Source organism: Psittacula echo (assembly GCF_963264785.1).
Source record: "Psittacula echo genome assembly, chromosome: 12".
In the NCBI taxonomy this organism is placed as follows: domain Eukaryota; kingdom Metazoa; phylum Chordata; class Aves; order Psittaciformes; family Psittacidae; genus Psittacula; species Psittacula echo.
In genome coordinates this window covers 12,908,004-12,930,068 of record NC_137747.1, presented here as the reverse complement: position 1 = coordinate 12,930,068, position 22,065 = coordinate 12,908,004, and the positions used below count along the sequence as shown (strand labels likewise).

Below are 22,065 nucleotides of genomic sequence, written 5' to 3'. Positions count from 1 at the left end.
CCGAGAGTCCCGCCCACCCGCCCCGCGGAGGGCAGCGGCGCGGCCCGGTGACGGTCATGGGGCCGCGGCCCTCCAGCGGCCCGGGAGCGCAGTGGCGGCAGCTCCGCGGGGCCTCGTAGGCGTCGCGCCGGGAGCGGGATGGGTGCGGTCGCGGGGCCCGTCCCGCGCGTAGCCCTGAGGCGCTGCCTGCGGCCCCGCTCCTCCGCGGCACAGGTTAAACGCGAGAGTCCCGCCCGGCGCAGCCGCTCCCGCCGAGGTGCCGCCGCCTGAGCACCGGGACAGCCCCCAGGGCCGCCCCCCCCACACACCCGGCACCTCCCGCCATCCCCGGTCCCCGTCACGGGCGGAGGACGCCCCCTGGCGGCGGCGGCGGCCCTCCCGGTGCCCGTTCCGTCTGGCGGGTCGCGGCCGCCGCGGCTCCAAGATGGCGCAGGCGATCTTCGAGGCGCTGGAAGGTAACGGGACCGCAGGGCCCAGCCGGGCCGCGTCGGGCCGGCACCGGGGATGCGCCTCTCCTTTGCCCACCCCCGCCCGCCCCGCGCCGTCCCCTCTCCGCGCTGCCTCCGCCGGGCGAGTGGCGGCGGCGGGGCCGCCCCTTGAGGCCTGGCACGGCGCGGCTCGGGGGGTGCTCCCGGCAGCCCGGGACCGTGCCTCGCTCCCCGCCCGCCCCTCCCCAGCGGCGGCGCGCACCGGCGCGGCCCCGGGGCAGGCGGGCGGTGCGAGCGGCCCCGCGCGGCGGCGGCGGCGGGGCGGGACCGCAGCGGGCGGCCCCCGCCGGCAGCGCGGAGCTCACCGCGGGGACCCGCTCTGTGCCAGCCCGGCCACGGGCCAGGGGCTCCCCATCGCCTCCCATCGCTCCGTGCCCGGCACCCCCTGTCTGTGCCCAGGGAACGGGACCACCCCGGGCAGCCGCATCCCTGAGCCTCCCGTGCCCTGCATGCCGGGTCTCCCCGTCCTCCCCGCACCCCGGGGCTCCCCAGGTGGGTGCTGGCTCCTGCATGTGTGTGTTGCTGCGGGCAAAGGCGTTGCACTGGGGTTCACCTCAGTTTAGTGTCACGGGCAGGTGCCATCCGAGGGGATGCTGCTGTGTGGCTGCCTGACACCGAGCTCAGCGTCAGCATCTCTGGAGGAAAACTGCTTCACACGGGGTTTATTTCCTAAGCTGCATTATACGGGTGTTCCTTTTTCCATGGGGTGACTGCTGACTGGAAGGCCCTGAACTGGGATGGTCACCCTGTGGTTTGCAAACAGCACCTGCCATCACAGCAGAAACAGGAGCAAAGAAGAAATACTTCTATTTTGTCAGGTTACTCAGTGCATTTAACAGCTCTCTGTAGAATCAGGTTCCCTGTTTTCTTCTCACAGGCATAGAACCCCAGCCTGGTTTGTGTTGGAAAGGATTTTAAAGCTCATCCAGCTCCAACCCCTGCCATGGGCAGGGACCCCTTCCACTAGAGCAGCTTGCTCCAAGCCCCTGTGTCCAACCTGGCCTTGAACACTGCCAGGGATGGGGCAGCCACAGCTTCTCTGGGCACCCTGTGCCAGCGCCTCAGCACCCTCACAGGGAAGAGCTTCTGCCTAAGAGCTCATCTCAGTCTCCCCTCTGGCAGGTTAAAGCCATTCCCCTTGGCCTGTCCCTACAGGCCCTTGTCCCAAGCCCCTCTCCAGGTTTCCTGCAGCCCCTTTAGGCACTGGAGCTGCTCTAAGGTCTCCCCTTCAGGAGCCTTCTCTTCTCCAGGCTGCCCCAGCCCAGCTCTCTCAGCCTGGCTCCAGAGCAGAGCTGCTCCAGCCCTCGCAGCAGCTCCATGGCCTCCTCTGGCCTCGCTCCAACAGCTCCACGTCCCTCTTGTGCTGCTGCCCCAGAGCTGGATGAGGGCTGCAGGGGGGGTCTCCCCAGAGCACAGCAGAGGGGCAGGATCCCCTCCCTGAGCTGCTGCTCACGCTCTGGGGGTGCAGCCCAGCACACTTTCTTCTCATTGTGTGGGTTTTCTTTCAGGATCCAGGAGAGCAAAACATTGGAGCAGATGAAGAAAAAAGCGTATTTATTGCTTTTCACCCACAACTGGTAGCTTTTAGCAGCTGAGTTTGTGCATTTTGTCTTTTTGATGTGACCACAAGTCAGTGGTGACTTGGCAGCTGTGTTCTCAGTGGGCGCTGGAGGCAAAGGTGCCTTTTGCCTGTTACTGAAGCACCCGGTGCTCAATACATGAAACTGTGGGTGCAAGAGGAAAGCAGCGCCTGGTGAAAGGGGCACTCTTGTTTCATCTCTAACTGAGAGAAATCTGAAAGGGGAAAACCACGAATCAATGATCTTGTACTTGTGTCTTGGCTTCCCAAATCACCTTGTTCTTGCCAGGCTCTGGGGAAAGGCTCTGCTGCTGCCAGGAGAGATGAGGTGGCTTTTGCTTTAGGTTTCATGACTCTGAAGAACATCCTGCAGGCTAGTGCTGGCTGCAATCCATGCAGGATCGACCCAGAGCTTTCTCCTGGAGTCCATGGATGGCTGTGAATGGCATCAGTGTAACTCTGCTTGTCTTCATGGGTTACTAAACCCTGGACGTGGTTTCCCTCTGTGTTGAGTGTGGATTGTGCATTTACCCCATGAAGCTGCAGGGATTCAATGAGCATTGCATGGATTGCCACATGGATAAGGAGCAACAGATTTCTGTGGTCCTGGGCCTCTTCTCCAGCAGAAGGCTGAATGTAATACTGGCAGCATTGCTGCATTGCTCTTGCCTGTCTTTAGGGCTTGGCTTCTCCTCAGGCTTCTTCCTGCAATCATCTGGCTTTAGCACTTGGAAGATGTGGCTGTGTGCCAGAAGGAAACCCACTTGTCCAGTGCTGGGCATATCAAGGGTGGAATTCTTGATGCAAACTGTTCTTAATTGTCCCCATAATATACTGAACCTGAACTTTGGACCCCCGCTTGTCCTTTTGCATCCTGCTAGCTTGCTTCTGCTGAGGAGGAGCTGCTCCATTTCACTCCGTGGTTGGGATGTACCAACAGGAGCCTGCAGTGCTGCCTGTGCAGTTGCCAGGAGGTGATCTGTGCAAGAGGAGGTGTATTTTAAAGCAGGGCTTTGGTTGGGGTGCGAGCAGATGCGCTCAGGGGTGTTCCGGCAGCGTTGTGCTGTCCTGTGGGGCTGGCTGCAGCTCTGCACCAGCTGAGGCTGCAGAACTGGACCTGCAGCTTTGCTGGGATTTGTGTCAAAGGCTTCTCATAGGCACAGGGGTGGTTTTATGGTGTGGTGTGATCTGCAGCTGCCTGTGCCCTCTGCTCCCCGCACTGCAGAATGTGGCTCTCCCCTCTCCCAGGGCACGTGCTGTGTTTGCAGCCTGTCCTTAGTGATCAGAACGGTGTTCACAGTCTCGATGGTGCTTGCTTCACACTGGGGGTACAGGAGAAATGACTATGTAGGTTACCTTTAAAATGCTGTGGATTCTACAGATACTCGCCGTCAGGAAGGTGACATCCTGCTTGTCCAGCAGAAGTGTTCAGATGATCAGAGGAGCTGCAGTGCTTTATGCTGTGATCTGTTAAGGCATTTCACTGTCCTTCCTGATGCTGGGTGAGTGACCTATCACCAGGAATGGTGCTCACCTCACTGCTTGGGAGTGTTCAGATTGATTTTCTTTTTTACTGTGGCCCATAATTGTGAGTTCAGAGCTTTGCACCTTTGGTTTGCAAAGATCTTGAAGAGAAGTGGAAGCAACCTGAGAACCACCCACCTATTTCTCTCTTTATCCTCAAGATGTAACATGCAACCCTGGTGTGCTCCTCGTTTTATCCATGGGTTCCCTGTCATAAAGGAATGGGAAGGGGGAGTGATGCATAAAAACCACCCTTTTCACCCCATAATCAGGTTCTTCTGCATGTCTACATCTGAGGTTTGCCAGGTTTGACCTGTTGTTCACATGCTGCTGGCAGGGTGGTCTCCCTGCAGAGCACTCCCATCGCCTGCGTTTCTCTGCAATACTTTAGAGCATTTTATCTGCAGTGAAAAACCTTTGTGCCAAAGCGAGTGAGCTGATTCTGACACCAAATGTGGCCGGGGGAGTTTGTGCTCTCCTGGAGCCCAAGGGAAGTGGGAATGAGAGAGAGCGACTGGCACTTCTGCTTGAGAGGAGCCCTTAGAGGAACCCAGTCCTGGAGTGGGACTCTGCCCTTCCACATGTCCCAGGCTGGGGTGGCAGCCGGTGGCTGAGTGGGTCCCCCCCAGGATCTCTCCTGGGAGCCCACTCTTAGTATTTCCTTCCTAAAGCTGTATCTAAATCCTCCTGTAGTTTGTAGCCCTGCGTCTGATCGGATCTGGGAACACTGGTCTAGAAACCCAGGAGGCATTTTTGACACTGCTGCTGGGACCGAGTTGCTGCCACCAGAGGTTTTGTCTTCACTGAGCTCAGTTGTGCTGTATCTCACTCTCCCCAGGCAGGTTCTCCCAGGCTGCCCATCTGGCCCATGCATTCCGAATAGCAACTTCTCAGCTCTTTTCATAGCCAGTGCTTGTAAGCATCCTTCCTCTCTGCAGCAGATGCCTGAAACCAGGCCCTTTTCTGGCTTTCCTTGCCCTTCTTCCCTTTTCTTGTTGTATCAAAGGAGTGTATGGAGGCAGGTGGGAGTGTCGCTTTAGGATGACAGTGAATGCTGTGGAGTAGAGGGGGACAAGAAGGTGAGAGTGGCCCTGGGAGAAGACAGCAGCAGGCAGTGAGCAGCTTCCCTCCATGGCTTGTGAGTGCTCTGTGTTCAGTCTGTGATTTACCATCCATGCTTGTGTCTCCTTGCAGGAATGGATAACCAGACAGTGCTGGCTGTGCAGTCCTTGCTGGATGGTCAAGGAGGTGTGACGGATCCATCTGCTCAGAATGTCAACTCCTCTGCTGCCATCCAGTCCATGGGTGAGTCCTGGTAGCACTTGGAGAGAGAAGAGAGGCAGGAGGGCTGCAGTGTGCATTTCTGACTATTGGAACAGTCAACAGAAGAGCTGTGTGTATAGGGTGATGCTATGAGTGTTGTGAGCCCTCAGGAGGACTGGGCAGAGCAGGAGCAAGGGGGCAAGTGCCCAAGTGAGCAGAGATGCTTTTGGACATGGTCATAACAATAGACTTGACCATATGCTTCCAATAAAGGCATGAAGGGAGGGAGCAGCCACTCTCCTGCCACTAGTGCTTGTTACTGCTCACGTTTTCTGTTTAATGAGCCATTCCTTATCCTCTGGGATGTACAACTGCACTGAGTAGCTCATCTGTGAGAATGCGTATGGGAACTGGTCATTTATGTGCACATGAACACTGGTAGTGCTTGACCAGGACTCGCTGGGTGGTACTGACTTATTCCCTGGAGCAGTTATTATCTGTGTCCCAGAAATGTTCTGCTTTGGGCTCTGAATCAGATGGGAGGTACAGCCTTGTGGGTCTGACTGGATCCAGTGCCAATGGTGTGTGCTTGTGGGGTTTGGTAACCTTCAAGTATCATCTAGGACATGGTAACTGGCTTGTCGTCTTTCTGCTTCCAACATTAAGCAGAGGCACCGAAGACGAGCAGTCTTGGGGATGGGTGGCTTTTGGACACAAGCTGCCATCAACTCTGCCCTGATCCAAGTTACTTCTCTTCCTTTGAGCAACCTTGAGTAATCAAATCTGCCTCAGCCAACATAATGCAGGTGCTTTGGAAGAACCTGTTTTGGTTAAAAGCAGAGTGCTACAGGTTGTTCATGTCTTTGGGATGAGAAAGCCAACAGGATTCAGTTTGTCCCAGGGAGACAGTGGGTTTCATGTATGGGAGCAGGGCTGGAATGGTCTCTATCACACCAGCTGGCTTTAGGAAGGGCTTGGGATCAGGAAGGAGGAACAGCGTGCCAGCAGCTGATCTGTCCTGATGATGATGCCCTTGAGGTGCTAAGACCCAAAAGGTGTCTGTTTTCCCATGGCTGTGGTTGGCATGTGTAGCACTGGAGGTTGTAGAAGGAAGCCCAGAGCAGTGACCTGGTCCTTTTAATTGCAGATGATGAAGACGTGTTCCTCTGTGGGAAGTGTAAGAAGCAGTTCAACTCGCTGCCTGCCTTCATGACCCACAAGAGAGAGCAGTGCCAGGGCAATGCCCCTTCCCTCTCCACTGTCTCGCTGGCCACCAACAGCGTGTACACCCCGTCCATCACGTCGGTGCAGCAGGCTCCGGGCGCCAGCCGGCAGGTACCCTGCTGCAGGCACAGGCTCTGCTGCTGTCGCTGGGGTTTGGGAGTTGGGGGGACCTCTGGGTGATGTATTTAGATCCAGTGGTGCCTCAGTATCTGAAGGGGCCTGCAAGGATGCTGGAAAGGGACTCTTCATCAGGGACTGTAGTGATAGGACAAGGGGTGATGGGTTCAAACTGAAACAGGGGAATATAAGATTAGATATAAGGAGGAAGTTCTTTACTGTGAGAGTGGTAAGGCACTGGAACAGGCTGTCCAGAGAAGTGGTGAATGCTCCATCCCTGGCAGTGTTCAAGGCCAGGTTGGACAGAGCCTTGGGTGACACGATCTAGTGCAAGGTGTCCTTGCCTGTGGCGGGGGTTTGCAACTGGGTGATCTTAAAGTCCTTTCCAACCCAAACCAGCCTGGGATTCTATGATTCTGTGACCTCTTTGCTAGAAGGCTCAGTTGTGGTCCTGTTCGCTTTTGACCTCATGATTAAAGCTGCCTGGTCCTCTGCAGTGAGGTGTCCTCCAGCACAAGTGTCTGATGGCCCCTTCTTCAGGACGGGAGGGGTTTCACCTTGTGTCTGTGCTACAGCTGGACTTTTGCTGTACTGGAGAGCCCTCATGTCTCAGCCTTGCAGCCCAGCCATGTGCCTGGGTGCACACTGCAGGGCTCAGGGTGGAATGGCCCTTGCTGTCCTCTGGGCCATGGTCTGGCTCGTGGGCAGAAGAGGAGGGCAATGTCTGGCAGCTTCATCCCTGCATCCCTCCTCTCCGTTTCCGGCAAGTAAGCCCACATAATGTGATGTGACAAATGTTTTGGGGAATATCCTCTCTGGAGCAGCTCTTCTTCCCAGCAGACTTCTCAGGAGTGAGTCCCTTGTGCATAACATGTACTGTGTGTTGCAGGCGTGGTGGTTTCCAAAGTGCTTTCAAACCAACTGGTTTCTTCAAGTTCAGTAGCTGGTGCTGCCCAGGGCTGCTGGCACGGGTTGTTCCCATACAGCAAACAGAACAGCCTTCCTCCCCTCCTCTAATCCAACTCCACTCTGAAGAGGAGAGCCTGATGTTCACCATCTGCAGCCAGAGCAGCCCCCCTCAGCTCTCTTCCTTCCCTGGCTGGGGGAAGCAGCCAGGAAAGGCCTGAACTTGTCTGTGACCACTGTGTCCTGCATGTCTCGTTTAAGAACCATGAGCTGAATGGTAGCCAGTCACCACTGTGATATATTACCTCCTTTTCTGAAGAGTATTTTCTGGAGTTGCCTTATCATTACTGCCTGAAACTACCATGGACTCAGCAGGGAGCTGTAGATGGTTACTGTGGCTCATGTGGTGAGCAGAGGCTGTGAAAGCCGAGACTCAGGGTCAGGAAACAGCCCTGTCGTGGCTTTTGGTTGATTGCTGCTGAACCACGTGTTCTTTTGTTCTTTCAGCAAATTTCGACGTACATCACGGTTCCCCCATCACCTTTGATCCAGACGCTGGTGCAGGGGAACATCTTGGTCAGCGACGAGGTGCTCATGTCGGCCATGTCTGCCTTCACATCCTTGGACCAGCCCATGCCGGCGGTGCAGCCCCCAGCGCAGGTAAGGGGCAGGCAGGGGAATCCGTCTGCATGGAGCAGTGCTGGCACAGCCTCAGAGCCCTGTTGTCAACCAGACTCTAGAGATCTGCTTCAGGGCTGAACCCTGGGCACCTTCCCAATGTGACAGCCAGGCTCAGGGAGGGTAAATGACAGGACAGCTTCAGGGCCTGTCTTCTCCTGGTGGTCTTGCTGTTGGATGCTCAGACCTTTGTAACATGGTCTCTCCAGCTTTTTGTTGAGCCCCCACATAGTGGTTGGATCTCTCTGCCTGAGATGGGTGGTTTGGGTTCTCCATGGGGCTGGCCAGGCTGTAGACACTCTCCATGCTCCGACAATGTCCTCTGTAACCAGAAGGATTAAAGCTTTAAAAACAAGCAAAAAACACAGCAGTGGGGCTTGAGCACTTGGGTTTTGGAGGAGACAGTGTCTACTGGCAGGTCATGCCAAGCCTTTGCAAGCCAGCAGAGTCTGGTCCAACCTGTCAGTTGTGTCAGGACACCATCACTTTTGAACTGGGGTTGGGGATGTGTGTGAGGGATCAGCCCCTCCAACCCATCACTGCTGCGTTTTCAATGTCTTGTCTGTGTCTCTTGTGTGTGTGTCCCTGTTGTGGTTTCAGAGCAGCCTGGGTATGCATGCTGGGTCTGGCTACCTGTCCCAGCCGCCTCCCCCACCACCACCACCACCACCTCCACCTCCTCAGCCTCCACCTCCTCCTCCCCCGAGCCTGGGGGCTCCGGGGCCGCCCGGCAGCGGCGTGGTGGAGGTGTACAGTGCACCGGCTCCTATGGCAGCAAACAGCACTGTGGAGATGCAGGGCCTGGGCATGCAGCCCTATCCGCCCATGGAGGTAAGGCCAGGGGCTGGTTGTGTGCAGGGGCTCTGTCCTGAGCCTCTTCTGACAAGCAAAGCTGTTCCGGAGTCACCTGGGCTAGGAATGTGGAATTAGAGCCTGGGAAGATGTGTTGGGGTATTTGGCGATGATTGTTTCTGCAGGAGGAGGTACTGAAAGGAAGGATGTTGGCAAGATGATCACAGACTCCTAGAACCACAGACTGGTTTGTGTTGGAAAGGACCTTAAAGCTCATTCAGTTCCAACCCCTGCCACGGGCAGGGACACCTTCCACTAGAGCAGCTTGCTCCAAGCCCCTGTGTCCAACCTGGTCTCGAACACTGCCAGGGATGGGGCAGCCACAGCTTCTCTGGGCACCCTGTGCCAGCGCCTCAGCACCCTCACAGGGAAGAACTTCTTCCTTATAGCTAACTTGAACTTCCTCTGTTTCAGTTCAAACCCATCACCCCTTGTCCTATCGCTGCAGTCCCTGACGAAGAGTCCCTCTCCAGCATCCTTGTAGGCCCCCTTCAGACAGTGGAAGTGCTCTGAGGATGCTGAGATGGGGATTCTCAGAACAAGAGAGGCAGTTAGGAGAGATGGAGGACTCAGCTGACACAGGCTTAAGAGACCTGAATGTCTGCTGTGCTTGAGAGATACCTGCAGGTGTTGGGAGGAACAGGGAGCTCACCTCTAGAGAATTGCAGACACCCGCTGTGCACTGCAGGCTAAAGTGGAGAGCAAAACTCAGTCTAAATAGCAATGAACTTGGCAAGGCGGCTTTTCCTAAGGAGAAGCATTGGCAGGGGTGGATTTACCTGTGGATCAGCTGCTCACAGCCTCCAGGTTAGCACTGCCATTCACAACAGGAGCCACTGGATGTGACAGAGGTTTCTCAGCCTTACCTTTGTAGCTCTTATCTGATGTGGAGGTACCAGTGGTCAGAAATGGATGGGGATGTTGGATACACAGTGGTCTGTGGAGTTTATCAGGGTGGGCATCAGAAACACCCTTAAACCATTTCTCCCCAGACTGATGCTTCTTTTTCTCTTTGTGTCCTTTTCTGACATGGGTGCTGATGTAAAAGCTGGGCTTTGCCACATTAGATTTTCTTGTGCTTTCCTTCCCTTCTGCAGTCCTGCCAGGGCAGGCAGCAGGGCCTGAAGCTCCCTCCCTGCCTTCAGGGCTGTTGTGAGCCCACTGGGTCAATGGGGATCATCCTGGTAACCTGCTCTGGAAGGATAAGAAACTTGTAGGCATAAGACCTAAGTGAGGGACTAGATGGCTCCTTCAGAGTGTTTCTTTGCTGTCCTGTAATACCTGCTGGATACCTTGTGATGTTCAGCAGGAGAGTTGCACTCTGTGCAGTGTGTTAGTTTTAGAGAGACAGTGCTGGACTGGTGAACCAGAAGCTTAATCCAGTTTGGTGGGAGGCAGAAAGCTCTGGCTGGTGTGGCAGGTGCTGCTGGAGAGGGAGGTTAGGGCTCAATGTAACTGCAGCAAACCTGGTTCCACTGATAAACTGCACTCTTGCAGGTACCTGGGCAATGTGTGGACAGTCCTGTGTACCCCTCTCCTCCTGTGTACAGCCCTGGGAAGCAAGGGTTCAAGCCCAAGAGCACTCCCACCCCTCTGGCCAGTGCAGGAGGAGGCAGCATGGTTGGGTTTGTTTCCACCTCTGCTGTCAAAAGTCGGCGCTGCAAGAGCGAGGCTGGGCTGCAGGAAGGTGAGTGCCCTCAGAGCACCTGCCCTGCACTAACCTGCTTATCACACCAGGCACCAGCATGATGCGGGCTCTCCAGGGCCTGTGGGATGGCACTGGCTGGGTGTGCAGCTCTGGAGGAGGAATACGATGCCCTGAATGAAGCTATCGAGAGCAGGGCAGTGTGGATGCGCTTCTTGTGTGTCACCTCTGGGTGAGCCCATGTGAAAGGACTGTCCCTGTGCTGCTGCATGGGCAAGCTTGTGCTGAGTCTCTGCAGCTACAGAGATTGGGACATTCTGCAAAGTGAGGTGTTAGAGCTTGGTCCTTTTTAACCCAAGGAAGTGCTGGTGGACTGGATGTGGCCTGGCCCTGAAGGCTCTGTTCACAAAGCTCAGCAGACCTGTCCCTGTTGGGTGTTTCAGTGCCTGTCTCCAGGTCAGGCAGGATGGGATATGCCCCATCACAGACTGGAGGAGTGTCAGAGCCTCTCTGGCCAAGCCTGACCATTGATGCTCTGATGCACACATTGCTGTGAGTGACAAGGTAGGTCCTAGGCATGAGGTAGAGGAAAACGAATGGCTGGGCCTCTGGAGACACAACCATACACATGCTGTGGTTTAACCTTATTTGCAGAGGTGGGAATGATCATGCAGGCTGCAGCTCTCAGTCCAAAAATTCCTAGAGCAGCCCCTGGTTCTGCTGTTTATCATTGGTTTATGCCCCATCATAGTAGACAGAAGATGTGACTGAGTGATCTTCTGCATGGGAGAACTATGCCTGTGCTCTGGCTGATGGTGAGTTCGTAGGAGAGAGAACTGGGGCCCTTTCTCTCACTAATCCTTTGTCTTTTCCCAATGTCCAATGTGCCCTTAAAGTAGGTGCTTTATAGCACAGCTGGAAGGGTCACTGGAGTGGTTAATGCCTGAAGGGGATGCTCTGCCCCCTGCACTGCTACTTTCCTTTTTCCTGGCATTTCTAGACTTAGCTCAGGCTGTGTCCATATGTATGTTTGTGTCCATAACCTCTCCCCAGTCTGGCCAGGCAGGTCTTACCCATAAGCCCTTTATTCCTGGCTCTGAGTGGACATGTCTTGGGGTGAAGGCGCTGTGATGCAGGGGGCCAGGGCTGTGCCACATGGTCTCATTCCTGTCTGCGTTCTTGCTCTTCCAGGCAAGCCCAAGTCCCCCAAGCTGAAATGCACTTACTGTGACAAGGCCTTTACCAAGAACTTCGACCTGCAGCAGCACATCAGGAGGTAACAGTGCCACTAACCTGGCCACAGCAGCATGGCTGGGGTGGAGGTGGGCACAGCTCCACTGAGGGAGCTTGTGCAGTCCTTGTGTTTGTCATGTCCCAGCATCTGTGCTGTGCTGGGGATGAGCCTTCATCCCTTCACTCCAGGACACCTCCCCAGTGCCTGGGGTGAAGGCTGCACTATGGATATTGTCTTCTTGCTGGTTATGGGCTGGGACTGGAGACTTGTCTCTGATGAGACTTTGAAAGCCAAACCTGTTGTCACTTGATCACTGGAGCAGCAGCATCACCACTGATTGCCTCTGCCCTTTCCTCTCCCTCCTTAGCAAGCTGCAGCCTTCGTGCTTGCTGGTGTTAGCAGCCCGTAAGCCAAGCTCAGTGTCTGTAGAGGGAACCCTTATAAAGAGCTTTTCCCTGGCAGGAGACTGTTGAAATCTTCGAAGTTCTCCCCAGTAGAGTCTGTGGAACTCAGGACAGATGAGAAGGACCAAGTGATGGTTTCCCTTCCCTTCCCAGCCAGGACTCTTTCACATACTCCATGTGCTAGAGTCCTCCATCCTCCTGAAGCAGAAGAGCAGGGTGGAAAGACCTCTCTCTGTGGACAGGGGAGAGCAAATTCAGGGAGGTCTGGGGGCTGCAAGATAGAAGAGATGTGTGTAGGGAAGGGAGAGATGACAGGGAAAAAGAGGGTTAGGAAGTGATGGTGTCCCCAGGGTCCATGCAGAGACCTCAGCAGCACATGCCCTGACATTCCTGCACAGCTCTTTTCCTCTCCCACTTCTTTAATCCCTTGCCATCCCTGAACTGCAGGAGCTGTGTCTATGCACCAGGCTGATTTCCCCAGGCCTTTCACATCCCACCTACTCCAGTTCATCAGGTCTCAAAGCGCTTGTTTGGCTGGTCCAGGTGCCTGGTGCAGTCCTGCAGCAGCCACCCCACCACAATCTCTGGTCCCTCTCTCTGCTGGCTGCTGATTTGGTGCCTTCTGCCTTCAGTCACACAGGTGAGAAGCCTTTCCAGTGCATCGTGTGTGGCCGAGCCTTTGCCCAGAAGTCCAACGTAAAGAAGCACATGCAGACCCACAAAGTGTGGCCTCCAGGCCTGGGCTGCACCATCTCCCGCAACTCCATCACGGTGCAGGTCATGGCCTTGAATCCCAACCAGCCTGAGGACGAGGAGAACGCAGGTTTGGTTCTGGGGATGGTGTGTGCTTGGGGCAGAGCAGTGATGGGAGGAGTGTGCATGTCCCTGCACCGCCTCATAGGGAGGGAAGAGGTCACACAGGAGCTGTGTGTGGTGGTTGCATCCCTCCTGTGGGGTTCACAGCACGCATAGAGAAGGGAGTCACATCCGCTTGACTCCAGCTGTCAGGTGCATCCTTTTGCACCCCCAGCTATGGGGTTCAGGTGCTGGTGGAAACAGTGGCTCCAGACTCTGGGTGCACACAGACAGGGTGATGAGGCATGTTCCCCTTTTCACTGCTTGGCAGCTGCAGCCACACTCAGCAGCTGTGGTCTAGTCGCCAGACGGGCTGGTGGCTTAGCACAGCCCAGTGCTCTGGCTGTTTGCAATGTGCAAGTCAAGCCTGGGCTGGGTCTGGCCCCAGCAGCCAACCGAAAACACTTGAGGCAGAGAAGAGCTCCTTGCTGCAGATGGGGTCTGGATACCCTTTGTGTGGGTGGCCTTGGTCCTGATAGGAGGGACAATGTCATGTCTAGGACAAGGCCGCACTGGAGCTGCTCTCTGCAGCCATCATGGGAGCTACTGGCTGGGTCTGACCTCCTGCCTGTTGCCAGAGGTGGGAGGAAGCCTGGCTCTGGTTCAGTGGTGGAGGCCTGTTCTGGTGACTGCTCCACAGGGCACAGTTCAGTCCCTGGCGAAAGCGATTGGGTTAAGGAAAGGAGGATGGAGTAGTTAGAGCCCTTCATAACCTGCAGACATATTTAAACCCACCCTGTTAGTGAGATTTGTCTGATGTAAAGCATCTGCCTTTGAAAGGAAGGAAGAAGCTGGAGCAGGGGCAGGCCTGGTGTGTCTCAGCAGCGTGGTGCTTGCAGAGCAGCTTGCAGCAGTGCTGTGACTGGCTCTGCCTTTCTCCAGATCTGACTCAGCCCTCGAGGAACACTCCAGCACCACCCCAAGACATGAGCCCCCTGGACGAGAGCGAGGGGGGCAAACTGGAGGCCAAGCAGGTTGTGTTGATCGACAGCTCTTACCAGTGCCAATTCTGCCCCAGCAAGTTCAACACCTATTTCCAGCTCAAATCACACATGACACAGCACAAGAATGAGCAGGTAGGGACAGAGGGAGTGCTGTGTTGGTGGCAAGATTGGGGTGGGCTTCATACAGTGCACCAGCTCGCAGGGTCTGTCCTCAGCCTCCTGCTCTGTAAAGCTGCCAGTGCTATGAACCCACGCAGTTCAGCTCTCTGCATGTCTGGGTTGCAGCTCTGTGGTCTGGGTGGCTTTGGAAAGCTCCACTGCCTCCACCCTGCTGAGTGAGAGGTCAGCCCAGCAGGTTTGGGTGCACAGAGGAGCAGGAAAGCAAAGATCAAAGCTTTCAGTGCAGGTGGCAGCTCTCAGGTCTTGGGACAGTCAGTGCTGGGTGTTGTGGTCTCACCTGCTCCAGTGGGTACCAACACCTCTTTCCCCACCTTTCTTAGGGCTATGCCCTGAAATCTGTGGTTGCAGAACATCCAGCTCCCAGCAGGTCTTGCTCTTGTCTTCCCCTGGAGCTGCCCAGCCACATTTTGATGCTGAGGTGCTCTTTAAATACCCTTTCTCTGAGGAAGGCAGCAGAGGAAGGGAATGTTTTGCCACCACATTGTGTCCTGCTGGAGTGCAGGGCAGGGTTTCTCAGCTATGCTTTGGGCACTAAGCTGGCTGTGGGCATGGTGGGATGCTCTGGGAACCACAGTGCTGCTTTGTTCCCCAGCACAGTGGGTCAAGGAACAGTGGTCCCTGTTTGTAAATGACTCAGCAGCAGTGATTTCCACAAAGGGAGGCCGCTGGCTGCTGGCAGAGGATCTTCCCTGTTGTTTCTGTGCTGTGTCACTCCAGTTGCTCTCCCTTCTTCTCCCAGGTGTACAAATGCGTAGTGAAGACCTGTGCTCAGACCTTCCAGAAGCTGGAGTCCTTCCTTGAGCACATCAAGAGCCACCAGGAGGAGCTGAGTTATCGCTGCCACCTCTGCAGCAAGGACTTTCCCTCCCTGTACGAGCTGGGTGTGCACCAGTACTCCCACAGCCTCCTGCCCCAGCACAGCCCCAAGAAGGACGTGGCCGTGTACAAGTACAGTAGCAATCGTGCTCACAAGGCTTGTAGGAGTGAGTGGTGCAGAGTGTGTTTGAGTGGTGGGGACAGTAGAGGGAAGATGGGGCCTTGTGGTCAGTGGTTCTTTTGGGCACCCAAGTGGCAAACCAGGCTGGGGCCAAGCACTTTGAATGCAAAGAATGTTTCAGGGAGACTGAAAGGCTGGGATCAGTTATGGGGGAAGATCCCATCACTGCAAGTCCTGTGATCACCAGTCAAGAGTGAGATGGGCACAGCTGTCCTTCCCAGCTTCTTAAACACCTCCTGCAAAGGGAGTGCTGTAGGATCTGTGCCCAGGGAAAATCTCCTGTCCCTTTGAGATGAAAGGGTCTATTCTTTCTGCTAGTGTAGAGGGAAAGGGTGAGGAGTTGCATGAAGAGATCTCTGGAGCTTTTGAAATACCTGTAGGGACATACAGGAAGGGTAGGAAGCCCAGAAGATGCGGAAGTGACCTTGGAGCATCATGGGATAACTGCTACTTGCACAGACCATGATTTCTGGTTATCCTTGCACTGCACAGCTTCATCCTACAGCTTGCTGGTGGGGATCTCTGGGATCAGAGCCCTGCTTATGTTTGGGGAGGTTTTAGTCTGGCCTAAGGAAAAAGGGGTTTGCAGCAGATGCAATGTGTGAGTGCCTCTGCGTTGATGTTGATGGCGCACATCCCCATTGCCCATTATCACTCAGCTCTGGCAGAGGTCTCCAGCAGGAATACTGCCAGGATAGGTGAGAACGGGTGAGGTGGAGAGGGCCCAGATGGCTTTGGAGAGGTGGTGGTAGGAGCTCAAGCTCTGTTAGATGCCGTAGGCCCCACATGGAAGCGTGTCACCTTGTGGCTGCCTCAGCCATGAGTGACACTGCTTTTATGCTGTGACCCCACTCAGCTCCTTCACTGGGAGCTGCTGTCCTTGTGCACTGAAGAAGGAAGGAGGTGTTTTAAGTAAGGTGAAGTCATTCCACAGAGCTTGTCTCCATGAGGAAGCAACGTGGAATCTGTGCTCAGGTCTGGGTGCTCCATGTGGAAGAGCAGCAGCAGTTAAAAGGCTTCTCCACCCAGTTCTCCAGCATCTCCCCTAGTGAAGGATGCTGAGTGTGAGTGTGACCTGGCTTTGGGGGTTGCTGGTTCAGAGCACCTGGCTGGGGGTGTTGCTGTTTGTACCAAACCACCCAGTCAAAATCAACCTGGAAGGTGCCTGGGCTGGGCTCTGCCTGCAGTGCGGGGCTTTGCAGCCATGGCCTTGCTCACAGGCTCTGTCCTTTCTCTCCACATCCAGATGTGTCAAGTGTGTAAATAAGTACTCCACCCCGGAGGCGTTGGAGCACCATCTGCAGACAGCGACGCACAACTTCCCCTGCCCTCACTGCCAGAAGGTGGGTGATGCTGCCTGGGCCAGCCCTGGACATGCAGTGAGGGCTCGGAGGGCACCCTCAGCTCCCTTTCCTCTCCCTTCCTACCTCAGTACAGACTGGCAGGCTCGTGAGGGCCTTTTCAGAGAGGCAGAGGTGATGGCACCCCCGGCCTCTCACACAGTATGTTCCTCCCCGCAGTGCTGGCTTTTCTCCTGGTTCCATTTGCTGAACAAAATCTGTCAGGGTGCCCCCTCATTCCTCTCTTTTGGATGTGCGCTCTGTGTCCTTGCCAAAGAGAAACCTGTCTGAGTGATGTGACTGGGACTGCAATGATGCCTGGGTAGGTTTGGGCTGAAATCCTCTCTTCAGCACAGTTTGAGGGGCAGAATTTTGTGGGGTTTAAATTCTAATAAACTATTTTTTGAAATCCAGAGTAGAACATGGCCCCTTGCTCCTCTGTAGCAAAGGCACTGCAGATCCTGCAGGGGGGATAGGGACAGTCTCAGTAGTGACCACTCTGTACTGGGGTAGCTCAGGAAGGAGAAACACGCTCCTGACATGGTCAGTAACCCATCCTGCTGTACCTGTCTTCACCTTCCCCACCAGTAAGAGATGCCCTTCTGAGCCTGGTAGGACTGTGAGCATGCAGCGTGGGGACTTGAAAGCCCATTACCTGCGGGAGCATTTGTTAATTCTGTTTGTATTCTTACTAACACTGCTGTTCTCTGGAGATGTGAGAGCACAGAACCCCTGTGTTCCCCTCAGCATGCAGCGTGCTCATGAGGAATTCAGTCAGCTTGGATTTCCAGTGTCCCATTAGCCAAAGGAACCATTCATACTGGCTTTGTAAAGAACGGGAGCCTGTGGTAACAGATTCTTGGGAAGCAGAAATAGCAGGTCACTGTGTGGGAAGGTGGACTCCTGGGAGTCCTTGCCCTGCTGCTGGGAGACTGGGCATCCATTGGGGTGCTGGTCCTGTGCAGTATGGTGTTACAAAACTGAGCAGCAACGTGTTTCTTTCTTAAGGATAAGAAGGTTGGGTTTTGTTTGTTTGGTTTTTTTGTGCTATGTTTTGGTTAGTTTCTTCTCTTTTTTGTTAAGCTCTATCCATATATCCCCTTACAGAAACCTGAAGGTTTTCTCAGTGCATCCTTCCCAAGCAAGGAGTTACCATGAGCTTATTATGCTTTCTATACAGGCTACACCTTGTGCAGGGGCAGTGATGACCCGTGTGTGCTGCTGGCTTTTAGTCCTGGTTTGGGTGCTGTGATGGCCCTGGTTTGGCTGCTGTGATGCCCCCGGTGCACTGCTGGCTCTGAGCCTGGTCTCTGTGTTGCAGGTGTTCCCCTGCGAGAGGTACCTGCGGCGCCACATCCCCACACATGGCGGCGGCAGCAAGTTCAAGTGCCAGATCTGCAAGAAGTTCTTCCGCCGGGAGCACTACCTCAAGCTGCACGCCCACATCCACTCGGGTACGGCACATGTCCTGCCCGTGCAGGGGTGGAACTGGATGAGCTTTAAGGGTCCCTTCCAAACCAAACCATTCTACGGGCTCCCCTGGCACCGCAGTGCCTGTTGTCTCTGTGCCATCTTCCCGCTCTGGCTGTTTTCCTGACACCCAGGGTAACAGAGTTGGCTGTACTGAGTCATTTGTAGTAACATGGGCTGAGGAGATGTATGGGTTTGGTTTAGCCTTGTGCCCAGTGCTGCACCACTTAGAAGTGTGACACAGAAGTTCTCCGTTGCCTGTGGTTGCAGAAGCTCAGGAAGCTGGCTCTGGAGAGCAGGAGCGGTGTGGCTTGTATCTATCCACTTACCCATCAGGCGGGATAGGGAAGTTTTGAGAAGTTTATGGGGAAGCAGAGTGCCCAAGTGAATGCTGTGTGTGACCAGAGCAGCTCTGCATGACCAGACTCTCCCTGACTCTTGCTCTCTTTTCCTCCAGGTGAAAAGCCCTTCAAGTGCTCAGTGTGTGATGCAGCTTTCAACCGGAAAGACAAACTCAAGCGCCACATGCTGATCCATGAGCCCTTCAAGAAATACAAATGTCCCTTCTCGTATGTAGTGCATCTCCAGTGTGGTGGCATGTCTTAATGGGGCTGGGATGTGTGTCTTAATGGGGTTGGGATAAGGTTTGGCATGGAAGGAATGGTGCATGTGTGCCATCTACCAATCCACTGCTGCTTGGGGTGGTGGGAATGCTTTGTGCTGTTAAACTGGGAACCCAGAAGTCTTGGTCTTTTGTCACTGACTTCCTGCGGGCCACATCATTTTATCTCAGTTCATCAAGCCCTGTAAAATAAAGCCTGCCTTCACTGGAGGGATGTGTGTTACACCTGGGGGGCACTGGGGAAGAGGAGTATTTGACCACAGAGCACAGGGGTTGCCTGAAGATTGGCTCTCCCCAAGTGCCATGTCTTGAAAAGCGCTTGGCAACATGGGAGCTAATGTTTGAGCCAGAGAAACCCAGGTTTAGGAGCTGCATCCCCAGATGCATGGCACAGCCATGGGCCTTCTGAGATAGCCAGGACTGACTGGCTGCTCCCTGCTCCAACCACCTTGTGGCTCCTTCCAAAATACCCCAGCTGGGATCTTGAACTGGTTGCTTTTTGGTGTATTCATAGTGAGGCACAGACCATGTGCAGTACAGCAGAAGCCACGTGTCCGTGCACAGCCTGTTTTTCTTCCCCCTCTCCAGAAGGGCTGAAATAGTGGAGACTGCACAACAGGACCCATCTGGGTGCTACTAAGGAGAAGGGTTGGGGATCTCTATGGCCCAGGATGTGTTTATACATTGATGTCAGTGGATTCATGCTGCTCACCAGCATTTCTTGTTACAGAAGCCACACGGGCTGCAATAAGGAGTTCAACAGGCCTGACAAGCTGAAGGCTCACATCCTGTCCCATTCGGGTAAGTGCAGCTCTGCCAGTGGAAGTGACTGGGATTCACTGGTGCTGCAGGAGTGTGTTACAGGAGTAAATCTGAGCAACAAGAGAGAGCAGACTGTGGCAGTGCCTCTGCTTTATGACCCCACAAGCACAGGGTATTCCTCAGAAGTGTCTTCCCTGCAGTGCCCCTCTACCACCATTCAGCCAACACAGCTACTGCGTATCTTCCTCTGGGAGAATTCCCACTGCCTGTGGTACAGTGTTCCCAGATGTAGGCCTGAATACTGAATAGAATTTACTAGGTTTAGGTTTTTGCTCTCTTGCTGCAGGCCTGTTGAAATGAGCCTGCTTTTAGAGCTGAGTCTCAGCTTTGGGCTGTTTTCTAAGGCAATATAAACCCGTCGGCAGTGTCTGCTCTGAGGCTCAGGACCAGAGCTGCATTACTTGGTGTGTTTGCTACCAAATGAGTATCCAGAGTGCTCTGTCCACTCCTTCCCCAAACCATCTCACATTCAAAAGGAGATCTCATAGGATTTGGTTCCCTTCTCTCTGTGTTCCAAAGATGATGCTCCCACTCCTAATAAAGACGTGATTTATTCCTATACCCCAGGAAACCTTCAGACTTGTCTCTTGGGGTAAAACTGAGAGTCTTTTCTTATGCCTGTCATGTCCAAAGCCTTGCAGAGTGTGATCAGCTGGGACTGTGCTGACAGTGCAGTGGATGGTTTGTTTCAGACTCTACATTCCCATACTTGGGAGGAAAAAGAAAGTGAGAATGTCTTTACTTGGCAAATACACTTGAACAAAATCACAGTTTAAGATTGTTTTGTATTTTCATCACAATTACCTGACTTTTTCTGGTGGTATTTTAATCCTCTCATTTGAGGCAAGAACTATGGTTTTAGCTTGTTGTAAACACACATCCAAGGTGTCCACTCACCCTTTTCTGACTGCAGATTTGCTTGGCACAATGTCTCCTCCTTTTTATCTGGGAGCATCTCCTTGGAAGAGGAGATGAAGCTGTCATAGAATCATGGAATCCCAGACTGGTTTGTGTTGGAAGGGACCTTAAAGCTCCTCCAGTTCCAACCCCTGCCACAGGCAGGGACACCTTCCACTAGAGCAGCTTGCTCCAAGCCCCTGTGTCCAACCTGGCCTTGAACACTGCCAGGGATGGGGCAGCCACAGCTTCTCTGGGCACCCTGTCCTGGCGCCTCAGCACCCTCACAGGGAAGAGCTTCTTCCTTGTATCTAACCTGAACTTCCCCTGTTTCAGTTCAAACCCATCACCCCTTGTCCTATTGCTACAGTCCCTGATGAAGAGTCCCTCTCCAGCATTCTTGTTGCCCCCTTTAGATACTGGAAGCTGCTCTGAGGTCTCCACGCAGCTTCTCTTCTCCAGGCTGAACAGCCCCAGTGTTCTCAGCCTGTCTCCATATGGGAAGGGGCAGGTCTTCCTGACGGATGCAGGTCTCTAACCAAGCTCTCTCTTCCCATGCTCTGTGCAGGGATGAAGATCCACAAGTGCCAGTACTGTAACAAGTCCTTCAGCCGCCGAGCCCACATGATGGAGCACCAGCGCTCGCACACCGGCAACTACAAGTACCGCTGCCCCACCTGCAGCAAGGGCTTCACGCGCCACAAGTACATGAAGGACCACAAGTGCCGCCTGGGCTCCCCCAAGGACAAGGACCTGCAGCTCAGGAAGCCCCAGAAGAAGCGGGTGGCCCGGGGGCGCAAGGCGGGCCTCTCTCTCCCCAGCCCGCTGGGGCTGGCAGAGCTGAAGGACGGGGCTGTTGGGGAAAGCCTCCCTGAGGGTGGCCCGAACAAAGAACCCTTCCAGGAGTCAGATGCTGTCCTGTCCATCGTGGTTGGGGGGTCAGGAGCTGCTGACTCAGACCTTGTTGTTCCTGGACAGCCCAATAGCATCACATCCAATTTGGCCCTAGCAGAACTGCAGGCTGCCTCTGACAGCCCCTGCACCATGCTGGCTGTCCCCGTGTACATCCAGACAACAGAGTGACAGTGCACAGAGCCACTGTGTGGCTGAGGGCTGCTGCTGGGGCTGTCACACTTGGTGCTGAAATTTATCCCAGTGGAAAAGACCAAAGCTCTTGTGGGGAGGTAGACAGATACGGGAGAGAACAGCTTTCCTCTCCACTTGTTCTTCCCATCCTTGGGTAGAGGGCTGCTTGGAAGCCACCGATGGCTACAAGGCACTGAAGAGAATGGCTCCATTATTTCTTGTTCATATTTTTCAGCTTAGGGCAAGAAAGACCAAGATCCCTGAATCAGGGTAAGGAGGAGCATGCAAACGTGCACCAAACAGAGCTGCTGAAATGGGGTGGCTTTGCAAATCACAGCCTGTCCCATCTGTGGTTTTTCTGGCCTAAAAGTTGTATTGCCCAGTATTTGGGTGGCCTTTCCGAGAGCAAACTATTGATCCTTCCTAGTGGAAGCAAGTTCATCTTGAGATCCTTTGGGAACACTGTTCAGAAATACCCTGACAGACTTATCTCTGGTGTCTTTCTCCTCTCTGTCTCCATCAGCAGAAAGATCACCTTGTCTGTACATGTGTTATAAACACCGTGGACCTCACGTGCTGCGTGGAGTTGGTGGGGGGCAGCGTGCTTCTGTGTTGGCTCTTCTCTCTGGCTGGTAATTCTCTCCAGGGTGTGTTCTTTTCATGGTTCTTCTCCATATCCAAGGATCTCCAAGTGCCTGAGACATCCGTGAGTTAATCCTTGAGACAGTTAAAGGTGACACCTTCTGTGTACAGGGAGGAGACTAAAGCCTGGGTGAAGTGACCTGGCCCGGTCACGCAGGAAACCTGTGGTGCACCGTGAGGCAGTTTTCTATCATCAGCTCCCGTGTTGCAGGGTTCTTTTGCTTCCCAGCCTATGTGTTCCCTTAGCTCAGTTCCATGGGCCCGTTGTTAGTTCCAGTGGGACACGGGCAGGTGGG

General features: G+C 54.4%; 1 protein-coding gene across 3 annotated transcripts; it reads left to right on the top strand.

Moving 5' to 3' along the window:
- Positions 1 to 63: 63 nt before the first annotated feature.
- On the top strand, positions 64 to 21,690 carry ZNF341 (zinc finger protein 341). Of its 3 annotated transcripts, none has more exons than XM_080627959.1 (15): positions 64 to 455; positions 4,786 to 4,896; positions 6,002 to 6,189; positions 7,609 to 7,761; positions 8,380 to 8,610; positions 10,129 to 10,318; positions 11,468 to 11,552; positions 12,547 to 12,737; positions 13,652 to 13,845; positions 14,633 to 14,841; positions 16,137 to 16,233; positions 17,552 to 17,684; positions 18,158 to 18,269; positions 19,053 to 19,123; positions 20,610 to 21,690. In XM_080627959.1, exons 1-15 carry the CDS (start codon positions 425 to 427, stop codon positions 21,122 to 21,124), a joined length of 2,511 nt encoding a protein of 836 aa, XP_080484085.1. In that variant the 5' UTR covers positions 64 to 424; the 3' UTR covers positions 21,125 to 21,690. The 3 variants fall into 3 exon arrangements, with proteins under 3 accessions (XP_080484085.1, XP_080484084.1, XP_080484086.1); XM_080627958.1 differs by lacking the exon at positions 64 to 455 and adding an exon at positions 860 to 980; XM_080627960.1 differs by lacking the exons at positions 64 to 455; positions 4,786 to 4,896; positions 6,002 to 6,189 and having other exon boundaries at positions 7,641 to 7,761; positions 8,385 to 8,610.
- The last annotated feature ends 375 nt before the right edge of the window (positions 21,691 to 22,065 follow it).